The sequence below is a fragment of the Rhincodon typus genome, chromosome 26 (genome assembly GCF_021869965.1).
Source record: "Rhincodon typus isolate 14 chromosome 26, sRhiTyp1.1, whole genome shotgun sequence".
Lineage (NCBI taxonomy): Eukaryota > Metazoa > Chordata > Chondrichthyes > Orectolobiformes > Rhincodontidae > Rhincodon > Rhincodon typus.
The window spans coordinates 36,929,627-36,948,781 of NC_063357.1; the positions used below are offsets into that span (position 1 = coordinate 36,929,627).

The 19,155-nt window shown below is 42.2% G+C and overlaps 1 protein-coding gene across 2 annotated transcripts in view; it reads right to left on the reverse strand.

Annotated features, from left to right (window-relative positions):
* Positions 1–19,155, reverse strand: part of rasa4 (RAS p21 protein activator 4) — a 217,015-nt gene that overhangs the window by 185,201 nt on the left and 12,659 nt on the right. Inside the window, exons 2-4 of one of the 2 annotated variants that reach the window (XM_048612760.1) lie at positions 13,941–13,997; positions 8,229–8,342; positions 8,067–8,128 (exon numbers count right to left, since the gene is read on the reverse strand). In XM_048612760.1, coding sequence (XP_048468717.1) covers positions 8,067–8,128; positions 8,229–8,342; positions 13,941–13,997 — 233 coding nt within the window. Of the gene's footprint in view, positions 1–3,544; positions 3,648–8,066; positions 8,129–8,228; positions 8,343–13,940; positions 13,998–19,155 lie in introns of those variants that run through there. The other variant, XM_048612761.1, reaches the window with a different exon arrangement.

Consider the following 19,155-nt stretch of genomic DNA (forward strand, 5'->3'; position numbering starts at 1 on the left):
CACACACACACACACACACACACACACACACACTCTCTCTCTCTCTCTTACACACACACACACACACACACACCCCTCATCTTTTAGTCTGTTTTATTTTCTTTTCCATTGAAAAGCAGATGTTGGTTGGAAATCAAAACAGAAATCCTGGAAAAACTCAGCAGGACTAGCGTATCTGAAGAGATTTGTCTTTTTTGCCCCCTCAGATGATGCCAAACGTGACTGTCAAGTATTTCTAGCATTTACTGTTTTATTTTATATTCTCTTCTTGCTCATTCTGTATTCTGAAACCGTACCCAATTCCTTTCTACAAATATAAAAATAGCAAGGCACTGACCATCATCTCTTTTCAACTGATCAAGTAGGCGTTTGAGAAAGCTCATTAAAAATATTCTTTACAAAAAATACAGTAATTAATAACTAGCATATTTCATAAAATTTATATGAATTAGCTTGATCATATAATAGACTCAAGTGTTTGAGAATACTTGTATTATTAAACCATTTCACATGCAAATATGTGGATGTGCATCATGTCCAATTTCCAAAGGCATTATAAATATTGATATATATGTAGAATCCACAAAAACAATATTGAAAAATAAAGAATCCAGTGATTCCAACAACAAGCAGTTACCAGGCCTTTTCTGGGAAACTCACTGGGCTGGATTTTCCTGGCCTGTGGACACAGGGATGAAGACAAGGGAGCCAGAAAAATAGGAGAAGCCACGTCAGTGATTCACTGACGGATTCGGATCAGTGCGAAGGTTTCCGAAAGGGAACTGGGGAGAGGATCAGGTATCTGTGCCATGGACACAAGCAAGTGACGAAGGAAGTTCAGACTCCCAATGAGGGGCAAACTTTACAGCATCTGGATTTGGGCTCCTGCTGTGCAGGTCAGTGAGTGTACCTCCCAATGAGATGCCCGAGAGATTCTCAAGCTGCCCCAGTAGCAGTCAACTCTTCCAGGGGTTTTCTTGATGACAGCATTGAGAACCCACACACCATCCCCAGCCAGATGGTGCACTCAGCCTATTTAGAGGCTTCCTCCTGGGCGACTACTCAACTGGTCCTGCTGCCTGCAGTTGTGGGCTTAGGAACTCAATGTGGTCCTGAAGCTCAATGTGTGAACCCATGATGGAGCCTGGCTATTACCCTGAGTATTCATTGGATCACAGAATCATAGAATTCCTACAGTGTAGAAACAGGCCATTCGGCCCATCGAGTCCACACCGACCCTCCAAAGAGCATTCTGCTTATTCTAGTTTGTCTTTCACCATGAAGAATCCCCTTTGTGTTCTCTATCAATTACAAAATGCACTAAGAAATTAACAGCAATAATAAATAACTTATCAGCTATTTTGTTTCAGTGATGTTCATTCAGGGATAAATATTAACAGGGACATCTCTTGGGTTTTTGTCAGATTGTGCTGTAGAATCTTTTACATCTACCCGAGAGGGAAGATGGATTTCAGTTCAACATCTCAACTGAAGTAAGGCACCACTGGAGTTCTACCTTAATACAACAGTTAGGCAGCAGACTATGGCATGGGGCTTGAATACATGACTTTCCGATGCCAACTGCCAGACCAGGATTTCCACAGCTGGGTGAGCCCGATAGGATTAGGCAGCCAGATTTAGCAATGAAGACACTGGGCAACAGTTTCATGGTTCTGAGTTAAAGCAGCAGCTGATTAGGAGCAGCATCACTGAGAACTTGACTATGCTCAGGTATCTTCAGCAATACCAGTGGCCACTGGGTTGCTAATCTGAGTGGTACCAGTTATAATTAAAGCTGTTGGAGCATGAACAGAGAATGACAAAACTGGAGATGGATTTCAAAAAGGAAGAGAAAGGTCAGGAAAGGGAAATAAGGAACACAGTATTAGCATGGCTAAGGGAAAAAGAAGGAAGACGAGATAGGAGAAGAGAGAGAACATGAATATAAGCTTTAAATGGTGATGTTGAAGCAGGACACATCAACGAATGATGCAGGCCCTTGTGGGGAGAATCTGAGTCATAATCTGAAGCCCCTTTCAAAGAACACGTTGGGGCCCTGTGTGGGAACTTGCAGTGCATATCTGAGAAACGTACCAAGGCTGTTACCAGTGCAGTTGGTGCCAGATCACACCACTTCATCTCATGTTCCTGTGACAAGGTCAGTGCTGCAGCCTGCACTTTGCAAATAAGTTGGCTTCTTGCAAGTGCAGGTCACAAGAGACTGTACACACATTGTATTGAGAGAGCCATATTATAATACAGCTGAGTAGAAAAGGGTTCCATTCCATCAACGTGCAGTTAATCCGTGATCATCAGGGCCACATCCTTAGACGTCTGTACCAGGTATCCTGGGAGGGTGGCATGATGCCTGTATCCTTGAGAACTTGTTCCATGAGGGGCCAGATGCCTTGAAAGAACAGTTATTGGAAGAGGCGGGCTACATTCTGCAACCATGGCTGATAACTCCATTATATAATCCCCTGACTGAGACCAAATGTACATACAATACAAAAGAGGGTTCTTGTGTTACAGTGGTAGTGTCCCTATCTTTGAGCCAGGTGGCATGGATTCAAGTCTCACCTGCTCCAGAGGTGTGTAATGCCACTCTCAACAGATATGGAAAATATCTAGATATAACGCAGCCCCTTCTTCTAGCAGGGCCATGGCAGAGCGTGTAATAGGCCTCCTGAAGATGAGGTTTGGATTGGCCAGTGCAGGCCTGGCAGGGTGTGGGGCGTATTCCTTGCATTCTGAGCTCTGTACAACTACAGCAGGCTAAAAGGTGATGTAATGGACCCTGAAGAGTTTGGAGAGCAGGAGCACCCTCCTGAGGATAAAGATGAGGACCATCACATTCTGCATGATAGAGTGCAGCTGACAGGCACTGTCCAGCCAGACAAGAGTTAAATGACACCCGGTTCCAGTAGTTAAGAGCTGGGTGGTGTGATCACTCATTGACTGTAATGTGTTGGCATTTCAAAGTGCCACAGGCAAATGTAGTTTCTGTTTCTGTTTGTGTTTTTTGTTGGTTTGCTTTTGTTGTTGCTGAATAAATATGAAGACTGTGAAGCATTTGAAGACTTCCCTGCATGAGATAATTCCCTTAAGACTACCAGGGACAGGAAATTCCCGCAGGAAACCCTTTGCCGATTCCGTTGCCATCTTTTATATATTGGACAGAACCTGGTGTCCTCCTTCACCTGTGTTATTCACCCACACCATACCTAAATCTGCTGCCTCTGTTTAAAATCCAATCCAATTCCAAACATTATCACGGAGATAGTGCACTGGAAATCTAACCCTGCCACTCCAGCACTTGTCACAAAAGGTAAAGTTTCTAAAAAAAAATATACAAAATGGCCAAGCTTTTCAGACCCCAGTTGACTGACAGGACAGACTTGGTTTCTGTACTAAACAAGAATCACTATTTGTTACAGATAATTAGATTAACCTTGTGAGGAAAGTCTACAACTAAACCCCTTATAAACACACCCCCTCCCCCAAACACACACACACACACACACACACACACACACACACACACCTCCATAGTCTTTGTTCACATAATCTGATGAGCTGGTTCCTTCTGATTTGAAGCTCTCTCCTCAAACTTCCTTTTCCCCAATGATTCCACTGGTTTGCAAGAGTCACGGTGGGGTTGTTGTGGGGGCTGGTGCGTTGGTGGTGGTTGGGGGGTGCGGTTGTGGTTGCTCTGACTTCTCTCTGTCTTGCTGACAGCCCAAGGTATTCAACTAATTGACAACCAATCACCTTGTTGCCAGGCACAGGACATTTGTCATTGATAATTGGTCCCTGGTCCACAAATCAATTAGCTTCACCTGTAAACAACACCTCGGCTGAAGAAGGGTCACTGGACCCGAAACATTAACTCTGTTTTTTCCTTCACAGATGCTGCCAGACCTGCTGAGCTTTTCCACCAACTTTGTTTTTGTTCCTGATTTACAGCATCCGCAGTTCTTTCGGTTTTTACCCTGGCTCCAGTTCGTCTGCAAATTCCTGGAACCCACAGCTACACAAATAGAGTTTACAATAGCCATTAAATTTGTTATTTCACAACATGCCGCTATCCTTCTTGGTCTGTCATTTAAAACAGCTCTTTTTCATTTCAGTCCACAGTTTTTAAAAAGCACAAAATTAAAAAGAATGGTCTTTACAGACTTCTCTTTACTCTCAACTTTAAGAAGATCCCTGCTAACCATCTCACATGATTTTCCCAACTTTCTCATCAGGTTACTCAGAGGCCAGGAGGATTCCACCCTTGGTGAACAGAAGAGAGACCAAGAACGCAAAAGACTAGAGACTGGAGAACAACAGATCAGCACGGGATGATTCCTAAACTGCCCAGAATTATTTTGCTCTTTATTCTCTTTTGTTGCTGGCAAGTCCAGCACTCGTTGCCCAACCCTAATTTCCCTTGAATGGAAGAGCTGGATGGAACCTTTCAGGTGGCAGGTAAGAGCTAGCCACATTGCTGTGGGTCTGGAGTCACATGCAGGCCCAGTCCAGGTAAGGATGGCAGACCTCCCTCACTAAAAGAACACCAGATGAGTTTTTACAACGATCCTCATCATGGTCCTCATTCTTAACAAAAGCTTTTTATTCCATATTTAGTAATTAAAATTAAACTTCACAAATTGCTGCAGTGGGACCCATTTCTCGACAGCATTACCTTCAGTCTCTAGATTACTAGTCCAGTGACATTACCACTACACCATCGTCAGTCTCCACATCAACCTCCCTCAGCTCCCCCACTCTTCCTGCTCACATTTGGGTTGCTAACATTAATGGGATTAAATCTCTTTCAATGTGCTGCTACTGATTAGGACCACAGAAAACACAGATGAATTGAAATTCTACATTCCATTGTACAGGGCACAGGGAAGGGCAATATGACCAGTCTAAGTGTGAAAGGAAGAATTATAAGGAAAGACTACAGAAGCATAAGTTATAAAGTCTTGAAGTAAGGTGCTTATTGAAAGATCTGACTGAAGTATTCAAGATGTTAAATAATCTAGATTAAACTTATCTCCCTAATTACTTCAAAGTATGCCAGGATATTGAGGAGAAGAGAACAAAAATAGAGATTAGTGAAAGATAAATTTGAAGTGGATCTGTTGGAATGAATATGTGAAATATTTGAAGTAATTTGACAGGAATATAAATCACTGAGGTGTTTCAATATGTAGCAGAATGTTGTGCTGGGAGAGATAGGGTAGCAGAGTAATGGAGTTCAATGAACTGAACCTGCCTCTGACTATTTTCATGCATGGCTAAGTTGACATATTTGTTTGTTATTGTGTTATTATTATCAAGGCCACTAAATGTGGGAAGAGTGAACGTGGCATCCCTTGTCTGTATCAGGTATATCTCAAAAACTAATCAACAGGTCTCAACAAAACTCAGCAGGCAGTAAGAGTACAGCACAAGGAAGAAACAGTTAGCTTTTGGAAAAGATGCAGGTCGGGATTGGGATCTTAGATTTTTTTTAAAGCCTTTGTTAACATTGAGAATTAGGGCACATGGACTTAATTTTTTAAGCTGTTGCAGATTGTGCTACTTAAAATGTCTTATCTTAGATACCATGGTGCAATTTGTCACAGTTGTCAAAATAGGATCAGAGTTTTCAAAGCAGGTTATTGGAAGTGGATTGGCTTGAAGCTTTCTCAGTGAGAAAGAAGTTCTTTATGAAAATGGACATTTTTCAGTTTTGCGGTTACAGGGCCATAACTAGAAAGAGAAACATCTCAAGGAAAAGAACCTGCAGTTTTAATAATATTGAGTTAGCACAGTATGGTCAAGCAATGCACTCTATTGAGTGCCCTTGTCTTATTTTGAGGAAAACCCATTTATATCACACTTCATCATGGTCATCACCTTCTTAAATTCCTCAAAATACAATGAATTCATTTGAAGTAAAGCATCTGGCCATCTGTGTAAGATGGACTGCTACATTGCACATAGCAAGATCCCAGAAACAAAAAGATGGATGAATAAGTAATGCTGTAGGTTTGGTTGGATGGGGAAATGTTGTCAGAATCTTTTGACATCCACTGGAACAGACAAATCCACTGTATCTGCAAGACAGCACCTTCACAACAGCAGCCGAGCTTCAATATGACACTAAACTGGATTGTGTGCTCACCTCCAAGAATGGAACTTGAACTAACCACAGCCTTCTGACCCAAGGATTGTAGTCAAGTTAGGTCTGTGTAACTGCTTCAGGCCAAATGGACCTGCCAAGAACTTCACTTCTTAAAGCCAATGCATCATTTTTGAGCCAAGGCATACAACTTGCATCCTGTTACGTAACTTCAACTCGAAGTATCAAAGAGTATTTTCCAGTTAACTCGGCACAACTTCAAAGTTAGCTATTCTTACAAAAAGACAGGAAGACTCCTGCCCACTACTATTCACTGTCCTGCTAATATCAGGCAAGAATGAGCAAATGATTGTGTCTCGTTTTAACATAGTTATCATTAAGGGTTCCAGCAACCAGACAGAATGCACAGCACATTAAACTTAGTGAATGGGAGGATTTCTCAACTGTAACATGCACTGTAGTTGCTCATGCGGTCCTTTCAATTCACAGCACGGACTATGTAAATTTCACATCGTCATCTGAGCCATCTTCCAATGTGAGCTCTTTAGTCATCTGCCTTGTTGATTGGCTCACTATTTCAATATTTCCATAAAGGTTTAAGGTGTCATATATGTTTCTTAGCCCTTCCAATCCCCATCCCTCCTAAACAAAATCCATCCACAAGAAGGGGTGGCAGTGTGGTTAGCACTGCTGCCTCACAGCACCAGGGACCCAGGTTCAATTCCAGCCTCAGGTGACCATCTGCGTGGAGTTTGCACTTTTTCCCCATGTCTGTGTGGGTTTCCTCCAAGTGGCCTGGTTTCCTCCCACAATCCAAAGATGTGTAGGTGAGGTGGATTGGCCATGCTAAATTGTCCATAGCATCCAGGGATGTACAGGCTAGGTGGATTAGCCATCAGAAAGACACAGGTCTGGATTGGAATCTTAGATTTTTTTGGACAGTATGTGCACAGTCGATGGGCTGAACTGCCTTGTGTTGTCGGGATCCTATGATTCTAAGACTCCTCAAACCCTAAAATTATCTTAAATCCTGAACTGCTATTTAGAAGAAAATGGATTAGTGCAGCAGCTTCCAAGCCTGAGTCACAATGCCAACTGGGATCACAGAAAGAGCAAATTGGGTCATGAGAAATAACATGATGTTAATCCCTGGCTCCCTTGTATTGTCCCAGCAGTAACCAACTACAACACAAACAACCATGTTCTGATCAGGCATGCCATGACGTAACTTATCTATGTAAATATACATCCTGCAGTGGCTTCTCCCAAGAGTTGATGGAGGCAGATGTGGATCCAGCTTCTAGCAGCAGACTTATCGTAAAAGGCTGAGGGTTTTCATCACAAATTCACATATTTATAGCTTATAGTATATGCTGACCCACAACTGACAAACTTTAATAATTATATCCAAATGTTATTATGTTGCTTTAATGCTGTTCTGTTTTTGTTGGTATTTGGACTCTAACTCAAACTGTTAAAAAATAGGGTTGTTTTGGAGAATAATTTGTGAAGTACTGGTTTAGCAGATTGCCCATATATTTTCACTTCTCGGACTGGGTTTGAGTCCCCGTCAGACTGTTGAAATAAACATTGCCCAGAGTGTTGAGTTGGAATGTTATGTAATAGCAAGTTTAGTCACACTAAATGAAGGAATGAATCAATCATTCACGTGGTGTCCATAACACAAAACATAATTTACAATTTTAGTCAAATCACAGGAGTTTGGGGCAGAAATGCAGTAGTATAGATGGTGGATTAATGACAGGACATGGGGCCTGAGCCTTTACCATTCAATATTCTGGGTTTACGTTCTAGTGTATAGTGTCACACCCTTTACTGATGTACTTCACCTTGTATTACTCCATAATAGATAGTGACAATAGCTTTTGCAAAGTAGATGAAGCAGAAGTCTGCAGGGAAGCAGTGAAATCAAAACTTTGCTTACCTTTAGGGTTGGCAGTAAGAACGTCCTTCGCTATAGCAACTTTTCCAATGACATCATCACGGCTAAATTTAAACGATAAAGATACGAAGTTAGCAAGACCATTGTTGTTTAATATTGCAGTACAAGAATCCGCATTAAGCTAGGAATTAATATTAAAATTACCTGATTGCATCCTCATCCATCACATAGAAGGAAATGGAGTGGAAGGTACTGGGGAGATGGACATTGTACTCTTCTCCCCAAAATGGAGACAGGGTCTTCCATATTGTTGCAGTTCTATGGAAATAAATATTGCATGTTCTCAAAACACTGCCATTGCAACCTTAAGGGCTCACTCACCATTTTCTACAGGGCCCTGCCTCATACATAAAAAGCAAGTTCCTACTGACAACTGTTGTAAGGCCTCTGCAGCTCTTTCCTCTTCTCCAGCCAAGGTCTGAATGTCTAGTAACGTGGTGCTCTCTAGTTTCTCATCCACATAAGGGTCAGCCTGGATCTTAAGTGCTGGCAGCTTGACCAATGGACTAAGAATTTATAAAATCATGAGGGGCACAAGATAAGGTGAATAGCAAAGGTCTTTTCCCTTGGGTAGGGGAGTTCAAATCTAGAGGGCATAATTTTAAGGCGAGAGGGGAAAGATTTTAAAGAGACCAGAGGAGCAACTTTTTCACCCAGAGGGTGGTTCGTATATGGAATGAACTGCCAGAGGAAGTGGTAAATTCAGATAGATACAATATTTAAAAGGCATTTGGACAGGTACATGAATAGGAAAGGTTTCAAGGGATATGGACGAAACACAGGCAAATGGGACTAGTTTAGTTTGGGAAACATGTTTGGCATGGACGAGTTGGACCGCAGTGTCTGTTACTGTGCTGTATGATTCTATGAATCAATGAAACAGTCAGGATCTGGAACTGAGTCTGAGACCTTCAGGTTCATTAGGGCTCATTGATCTAGTTTTTGAGGCATTGGAACTGGCAGCTTTTTTACTGTCATTTTCAAATAAAAGGTGTTTTATTTTGCATTATCAGAGGAATGTGATGTTAAGAAAGGGAACTAAATTAAATCCTCATTGCACCAGGCCCTCAATAAGTAGAATTGAATTTGGCCAAGGTTGGTCTACACAGAAATGGTTTGTAATGGTTTGAAGATGGCAAAAAGATAAGAACCAGCAGGATAGTGGACTCTGATTCCAAACCTGCTGAGCTCCAATCCACAGTGACTGCACCAAAACTGGGCGGTGCCTGCAACCAAGCTGTTCTGATCACCGTGACAACCAAACCATCCAAACTCAGGGGGAAGAGCGAGCTGTGAAGCTGATCTCCAATTTCAGTAGGTAACGTTAGGAGGCGCAAACTGAGGAACAATGGCTATTCAACGAGTGATGAGAAGGCAACCTGGAATGGACTCCATAGAAGTTTGAGACGTTCCGTAAATGCAAAGGAATGAAGAGGAAACATACTTACGTGTGCACTAAGACATATAGCCTGAAGGCTGGGAAAATTAGGCAGGGCACAGCCTAACGCTTAGTTAGAAAGTGGGTGACAGATCAAGATCCATAGCATTTAACAACAAATGATATTATAATGGGTCAAAGAGACTTTGCTAACTGCACCAAGAATCCAACCCTCCTGATACAGCAGCCACTCCAAGCACTGACAAAGATGTCCTTCCCTAAGTGGTCCTAGGCTCCAGCTCCTGCCCTCTACATTCTCCGCCCACGCTGCTCCTCAACTATCTCCTATGCATCTGTCCAGTGCTCCCAGGCCTTCGTCTTGCCTCCCACTTCACCCGAAAATCTTCCCTAGCCCCGTTCCCTTCCCGACTCATAGTACTCTCCACTTTCAACGTGTTCCCATTCAAATGTGACCAGTAACTTCATAACTTCATTTCCTCTGTACAAGTGAGAAGACATCCTGTTTAGAGAGAAGTCCAGGCTCGAAAATGGGTTCTGAACCTTTACCATTCTGTGGTGTGGGTTTTAGCCCTAGTACACACTGTTACACTCTTTACTGATCTGTCTGTCCATTGGGCTAATACTCAATAAACCGTGACAAATGCTTCTGCAAAGTAGAGGAGGCAGCAGTGCACAGGTATGAATCGAACTGAACAAAGTGGTTTGTCAGCCTGGTCAGGGGTATTATTTGGTGACTGTTGGGTTGAGGGGTCATTGCAGTGTAGCCCACCAATCCTGAAGGGCTGTCCCTGAAAGTATCAAGCTCAACTTTTCCCACGAGGCTGGTGTCCCAATGCTGACCTGCAGCATGAGGATCATGGCAGCTCAATGTCAAGGCACCTTTAAAGGCTGATTCGTGCTTCGGGGACTAACTTGCTGTCCCAACTCAACTGGGGAAGAGGTGTGGCTCTTGATTGGGCCTTTAAAAGGCTCACAACACTCAGTGGGCAGCTCTGCTGCCAGGGCTCCTGCCACTGGACAACATGATTCAGTGCCAGGAAGACACTAGGCTTTCCTCCTGACTCCTTCCTCCCACTGGATTCCCAGCCCTCACAATTCCCAGTTCATCTCCAAAAGGCTGAGAAAATGTAGCCCATGGTCTCTGAAATGTACATCAGCTGCATCAGTGAAGTGTGCACGGGAGAAATACCAACTCAGGTATTTGGCTCATCGGTGTTTGCCATTTGGAGCTGAACGGAATGGTGGCTATTATTTAAGGGAAATATTATTTTACAGAAGATCTTCAGAAATGACAGTCAGGCCATCTATATTTATTGGTCAGACCATTATATACCAATCTTAAAGAGTCTTGTGAAAGTTTAAGATATGTTAGATTGTGACTCCATTTAAGCACAAATTAGAAGTGCAACTTGAAATCTAGCTGCAGCAAGAAGTGTTTTGAAATGTTGTACATATTAAAAACTGACTGAGACAAAGGAGCCTCATGTCCAGCTATAAGGCTTGTTTGCCTTGCCTTTCAAATGTTTTGAAGATGTAATGAGTGATTTAGGAATTTAGTTCACACAATATCATTTCTCAATTTAAGAGTAGATTAAATGGCTGGAGTGTGTTATGTGATCAACCTTAAAGAGCATGTAAAGAGTATGAAATCAGACTGAATGAGATTGTGAAACCAGTCAAAGTGCACGGTGACTGTGTGGGGAGTAAAACATTCTCCAATCTAGTCCATTTTCAGAACTTTTCTGCATTTGTTTGGGGAAAGGTAATAAACTCGATTTGAAGCAGCTGAATGTTTGTATTAAATAACATTTTGAGGAGGCACATGAATGGATTAAAAGGTCAGCCATTTAGATCGACAGTATCCATTCTGTGTGTACATAACTCCACCAGAGATTAAAAGCTACCCAATTGGGTCTAATCCGTTAAGTAAACATACTGTCCCTATGGCACATTCAGAGGCCACAGTGACTGTAAACCACCATCACATCATTCAATTGCCAGGAGCACATTTTCACAGTACAAGTAATGCTCTCAGTTCCTTGGATTGTACAGCCAGTGCTGTGCATTTCTTGAATGTTAGAAGCATCAATCTTTCAAGGATAAAGGATGAGATTTGCTCCCGGTAATGACTGAACAGAATATGAATTGATTCAATGCAGTTCCTCAGTAAAGTTAGGTTAGTCGGTTGCCCAGACATGAGTCACTGAGAATTCACTGCCATGACAGATATTGCTTCAAGGTATCAATTCTAAAAGATGTGAGAGGATGCAGCGATCCCAAAACTAGTATTTCTGTATTTAGGATAACAAAGTGTAGAGCTGGATGAACACAGCAGGCCAAGCAGCATCAGAGAAGCAGGAAAGCTGACGTTTCAGGCCTAGACCCTAACAATTAGTAACTCCGTTCAGTAGGGACTCCAAGTTGCAAGCCACCACTACAGCACACTGTAGTTAGAATCTCCATCATTCTGTATTCTACACACTCCTCATTTGCTCTGGATTCTATACCATTTCTTCTCAACAGAATTGCTGTGAGAAGTGAAACCACTATCATAGATACACCCGAAAGTGGACTCTACAAAAAACAGTAGTGCCAAACCACTTACATCGCAACAAAACCTACCATCAGACTTTGAGATGCTCAAAGTATATACTGTATCTGTATCTGAAAATGGCAGTGACTGGTAAGTTATTAATGAATTCCTTTTTGTCTGAGTCAGTAATAGGTTTGAATTCTCACCAACAACCCCATGTAATCCCTTCAGCCTGTTTCCATTCTGATGCAACACAGCCAGGTATGGCAACTGCTATGTCCATGACCGCAAGAAACTACAGGCAGCTATGAACACAGCCCAGGCCGTCACCAAGCCAACATTCCATCCATTGACTCCTCTATACTTCCCGCTGCCTCGGGAAAGCAACAACATAATCAAAAGCCCCCTCCTATCCAAGTTATAAATCTCTTCCAATTTCTTCCGTTGGGCAGAAGATACAAAAGTTTAAACACATGTACCAACAGATTCAAGAACAGCTTCTTCCCTGCTGTCATCAGACTTCTCGAAGGACATCTCTGATTTCAAATTTAATGTTATCTCGCTCTGTGCACCTTCTCTGCAGCCGTAGCACTGTATTCCTCACTTTGTTCTATTACCCTAATGCACTTTGTGTATAATCTGCCTGTACTGCATACAAAACAAAACTTTTCACTGTACCTGGGTACATATGACAATAATAAATCAAATCAAATCAACACTTCACGGTGCAGGTCCAAATATACATGCACAGCAAACCCCACACAACTCAACAGATATACACAGCCCCAATCTCACAGGAACCCAGAACACATGCAAACACCACTGTCCATTGCCCTACAGTGTTGCTTTGAACAGGTTCGACCGTGCACCTACTGAAGTTGTAACATCAGCTCCATTGTTATTTCCAATTCCAACCTTAGTTAGCGCTGTTGCAACTGTTTTGGTGCTGATCAATATCTCGGTTTATTCTACAAAAAATTGTTGGGAGTATTTTTACAGCACATAAAATTACCAATGTGAACATGGGGACAACTGGAAAAGATGCCAGTCACTTAGGTATCTATAATTTTCACAGTTATCCAAAAGGGGCAATGAGTAAACTCAGCAAAAGACATCTTGACCTCCAGCCTGTACTACAGGCAGATTGTGCTCACGCTGTGTAAACACACAATCCTAGGCAGCGCCGAGCTTCTCAGATTGGAATCAAATATTATAAACAGTAACACAAGCCAAAGAATAGTTTCAAGGCTGTAATGTAAGCTTTGAAGATGATTATAACTTACATGTGCCTCCTTTTATGTTTATGTGCATTCCTAACACACATTGTTACAAAGGACACAAGTCTAGATTCAATAAATTAAATAATGAAACAAAATGACACGAAATAAATGAAACGGGATGATGAATTAGCTGTTTAAAGGACAGGCAGCAGCTGATCCGAGCTTCAATGTCAGGAGGGGGCAGTGACAGGGGCCAAGGCAGTATTGGTAACACCTGACCCTGCCATCCATAAGTGCATCTTTAATTGTGTGTCCGTGCGTGTGTGTCCATGCATGTGTGTGTCTGTGTGTGTGTGTGTGTCTGTGCGTGTGCGTGAGATACTGAACAGAGTAAACTCAGCCAAGTGCCCCAGCACTAATTCCTGCCCAGGTACGTGTACCCTGCTGGAATATGAAAGTTACATTGTCTCAGTGTTGATCTCAGACCTGATGATCTCTCCTTTGTCCCAATAACCCACAACTGTGATCAAAGCTAGCAGACAGAATAGGTGACCCACATGTGGTCTCCGTAGAACCAGAGTGCACCATGTCACTATCGTTTGTCCAAGAGGGCAAAAACCGCCAGACAAATGGGGACAGAAAGACAATGCAAAGAATAGATCTTTACAGTTAGCCTTCCTACAAAGCAAAAACAAATTCCTTACCTGATAATTGTCTCATTGTCGATTCGTACAATGCAGTATGGATCACTGCTTCCTGTCCTGAAAACAGACAAAGAACTGAGCTGAGTATTTCTTGTTTGCATCAGTGTTACTGTCTACAAAGATGATGCTCAAGCATAAATTAAACAAGTTCTTCCAACTCATCACAAGTTGCTCACAGGAAAAAAGACTTCATAAAGGACACCATCACTCCCCTCAAACATATTTAAGAAATTTCAGAGATTGAATTATACCATGATCTTATTGTAAGGGTAACAATGGGATCTGTTTTGTACATAGCACAATCCCATAAACCCCAATGAGGTGAAACATGAGTTAAATCACTGTTATTGGTATAGGTTGAAGAAAGAATTCAAACCAAGATATCAGAAAGAGTTCCTTACTTATATTCCAAAAGGATGACAGTCTCAGTTTGCAATCTCATCCAGAACCTCAATATCAGCTCAATTGTATGTTCATGGAGACATGTAATAACTAACAAAATGTACATTCAGTACAAATGGGCTCATTTGGTGCTGTCCTACTTTAAGAATGAATGAAAACATCTTAAAGCATTTCAATGGTGGGGTGTGTGTCTGTGTCTGTGTGTTTCTGCATTTGTGGGGGTCTGGTGATGGTGGGAGGCAAGACAGCTAATTGTGATAACTAAATCAATAAGTCTGGTGCAAAAAGTTACAGAAGTGACCAAAATTCTGGGTTGAAAAGGTGGCTTTTGAGAAGAAATTTTCAAGAGGTTGAAAACCAAAAGGAGAAACAGAGAGAGAGAGAGAGGGCGGGCATATGGGAGGGACCCGGCGGGGGGTGGGGGGGAAGACGCCATAGATTGGTGGCTTTTGGGAATGATTCCAGGGAAGAGGCTGGAATAGTTTTAAGAAAACAAATGTAACTGTGAAAGGAGGACTGAGATGAGGAGGAATTTTACTGAGATGAGGAGGAATTTCTTCAGCCAGAGGGTGGTGAATCTGTGGAACTCATTGCCACAGAGTGTTGCGGGGGCCAAGTCATTGATATTTAAGACAGAAATGGATAGATTATTGATTAGTAACAGGATCAAGTGTTACGGTAAAGGCAGGAGAATGGGGTTAAGAAACATATCAGCTATGATCGAAAGGTGAAGCACACCAGACGGGCTGAATGTCCTAAATCTGCTCCAATATCTTTACGGTCTTAAGCTATCAGTTTTCACCTATTATTCACATACTGTCCTCAGGAAGTAACTTTGAAACAATTGCCTGCGGAAGTACGGCTTTGTGCGTTAAAGAAGCAATGATGACAGCATAGCTTGTTTACAATCTAGCTTACATTGTTGGCTTGAGCAACCTGCTTGTTGAGAAGGAACCCATACAGCAGTGGCTGTGCTTTACTTGGAAAAGGTTATTATTTTAAGACAAGAGTGAAATATTCATGTAAACATTGGAGATTCAGTACAGCAAAAAATGTTACATTAAATAAAATTTGAAATCCAATGGAACAGGTGATAGTCATGTTAATAAAGGATTACATGGGGCTGAATGGAATATATTAATAATGGGAACTAGTCATCCGTGGAGGATAAGTTTTGTTTAATGTGGATTTGAACTCTGATTAAATACAGTTATCTTCTATTGTGTAACAATAACAAGTGAGGAGGTAATGGCCTAGTGGTATTATTGCTGGACTGTTAATCCAAAGACCCAGATAACATTCTGGGGACCCAGGTTCAAATCCCACCACGGCGGAATTTGAATTCAACAAAATATCTGGAATTAAGAATCTAATGATGACTATGAATCCATTGTCAATTGTCAGGAAAAGCCCATCTGGTTCACTAACATCCTTTAGGGAAAGAAACTGCCATCCTTACTTGGTCTGGCCTACATGTGACACTAGACCCACAGCAATCTGGTTGACTCTGAACTGCCCTCTGGGCAATTAGGAATGGAAAATAAATGCTGCCTAGCCAGTGATGCCCTCATCCCGTTAATGAATAAAAAAAAAGGATTGTGTATTTGTGAGGCTTCCCACAGTGCAGTGTGCTCAGATGATTAATTAAGAGTCAAGTTTAAAGTACAGGTTTTGGATGAGCAGAGGACTTAAGGACTTCCAGACGTAGTACATGAATTGTTGACTTGGTTCTGGTGTCAGCAATGTCCCCTGGAGATGTGGTTCTCCTTTTATATAAATGAAGGCCATGTAATACAAAACAAATTGGAGGATTAACTATTCTAAGGAGATTAGATTTCCCTGGACTAAGAGCTGAAAACACCGGGCACATAGTGAGGCTTATATCCACAGCTTGAAATTACATTTTTTTTTTGACCTCAGACCTCTTTAATTTAAAGGACAGAAGATTTAAATGCTTTAAAGGCTAATGGTTACTCAAAGCTTACCCACATTTTATGCACTTTCATTTATGTTCTTAACAATCCCAAACGGCTCCATACCTCTCCCAAAGGGACACCTGACATATCCACGAAAGAATACTCTACCTCTCCAAACAACTGTGGCAGCATGAAACCTTTTTCTCAAAAATCTAAAGCTCGCAGGCTGTGATTTGGACAGCACACAAATGAAAACTGTATTTAGCTAAAGGTTATTGCATGAGCAAACCACAACCCACGCCCAAGCCCTCGCTGACAAGTATTGTGTGCCGTATTCAGGGGGGGTGGGGGCATGTTTCCAGAATCAGAGCTCATAGAGTCAGAGAGATACACAGCACAGAAACATACCCTTCGATCCAACATCCATGTTGACCAGGTATCCTACATAAATCTAGTCCCATTTGCCAGTATTGGCCCATATATCCCTCTAAACCCTTCCCATTCATATACCCATCCAGATGCCTTTAAAATGTTGTAATTGTACCACCTTCAAACACTTCCTCTGGCAGCACATTTCCATACACACACCACCATCTGCGTGAAAAAGTTGCCCTTAGGTCCCTCTTAAATCTTTCCCCTCTCACCTTAAACCTATGCCCTCTAGTTTTGGGTCCTACCCCCATCCCACAGAAAACACCTTGTCTATTTACCCTATCCATGTACCCCATGATTTTATGAAACTCTATAAGGTCACCAGGGAGAATAGTCCCAGCCTCTCCCGACAGCTCAAACCTCGGCAACATCGTTGTAAATCTTTTCTGAACCCTCTCAAGTTTCACAACATCCTTCCTGTAGCAGGGAGACCAGAATAGCACTCAGTATTCCAATAATGGCCTAACCAATGTCCTACACAGCTGCAACATGACCTCCCAACTCCTATACTCAATGCACTGACCAATAAAGGCAAGCAAGACCAAACGCTGCCTGCACTACCCTGTCTACCTGCAACTCCACTTTCAAGGATCTATGAACCTGCACCCCAAGGTCTCTTTGTTCAGCAAAACTCCCCAGGATCTTACCATTAAGCGTATAAGTCCTGCCTTGATTTGCCTTTCCAAAATGCACCTCACATTTATCTAAATTTAACTCCATCTGCCACTTCTCGGCCCATTGGCCCATTTGATCAAGATCACCTTGTACTCTGAGGTAACCTTTTTCACTGTGCACTAAACCTCCAATTTTGGTGTCATCTGCCATCTGACTAATCATACCTCCTATATTCACATCCAAATCATTTATATAAATGACAAAAAGCAGCATACCCAGCACTGATCCTTGGGCACATTGCTGGTCACAGGCCTCCAGTTTGAAAAGCAACCCTCCACCACCACCCTCTGTCTTCTACCTTCAAGTCAGCTCCATGTCCAAAAACCTGGTTCTCACTCTATTCTCTGTGATCTAACCTTGCTATCCAGTCTACTGTGAGGAACGTCGTCAAACGCCTTACTGAAGTCCATACAGATCATGTCCACCGCTCTACCCTCATCAGTCTTCTTTGTTGCTTCTTCAAAAAACTCAAGTAAGTTAGTGAGACACATTTTCCCACGCATAAAGCCATGTTGACTATCCCTAACCAGACCTTCCCTTTCCAAATACATGTAAATGCTGTCCGTCAGGATTCCTTCCAACAACTTGTCCACCACCGATGTCAGGCTCACTGGTCTACAGTTCCCTGGCTTTTCCTTACCACCTTTCTTAAATAGTGGCACCACGTTAGCCACCCTCCAGTCTTCCGACACCTCACCCGTGGCTATCGATGATACAAATATCTCAGCAAAGGGCCCAGCAATCACTTCCCTAGCTTCCCACAGAGTTCTAGGGTACATCTGATCAGGTCCTGGGGAATTATCCACCTTTATGCAATTTAAGATGTCCAGCACCTCCTCCTCTGTAACATGGACATTTTGCAACATGTCACTATTTATTTCCTCACATTCTCTATCTTCCATATCCTTCTCCACAGTAAATACAAATGCAAAATATTCATGCAGCGTCTCCCCCATCTCTTGTGGTTCGACACACAGGTGGCCTTGCTGATCTTTAAGGGACCCTGTTCTCTCCCTAGTTACCCTTTTGTCCTTAATATCTTTGTAGAATCCCTTTGGATTCTCCTTAACCCTATTTGCCAAAGCTATTTCATGTCCCTTTTTGCCCTCTTGATCTCCTTCTTAAGTATACTCCTACTGCCTTTATACTCTTCTAGGGATTCACTCGATCTCTACTGTCTATACCTGACATATGCTTCTTTCTTATTCTTAACCAAAACCCCAATTTCTCTAGTCATCCAGCATTCCCTGCATCTACCAGCCTTGCCCTTCACCCTGATGGGAACATACTGTCTCTGGACTCTATCTCATTTTTGAAGACTTCCCATTTTCCAACCGTCCCTTTACCTGTGTACATCTGCTCCCAATCAACTTTTGAAAGTTCTTGCCCAATACTGTCAAAATTGGTCTTCCTTCAACTTAGAAATTCACCTTTTAGATCCTGTCTATCCTTTTCCATCACTATTTTAAAACTAATACAATTATGATGTGGAGTTGCTGGTGTTGGACTGGGGTGCACAAGGTCAAAAATCACACAACACCATTTCTGAAGAAGGGTCTAGACCCACTTCAGAGACTTAGAAAGCTTGTGTCTTCAAATAAACCTGTTGGACCATAACCTGGCATCGTGTGATTTTTGACCTAATAGAATTATGGTCACTGGCCCCAAAGTGCTCCCCCACTGACACCTCAGTCACCTGCTCTGCCTTATTTCCCAAGAGTGTGTCAAGTTCTGCACCTTCTCTAGCAAGTACATCCACATACTGAATCAGAAAATTTTCTTATACATAC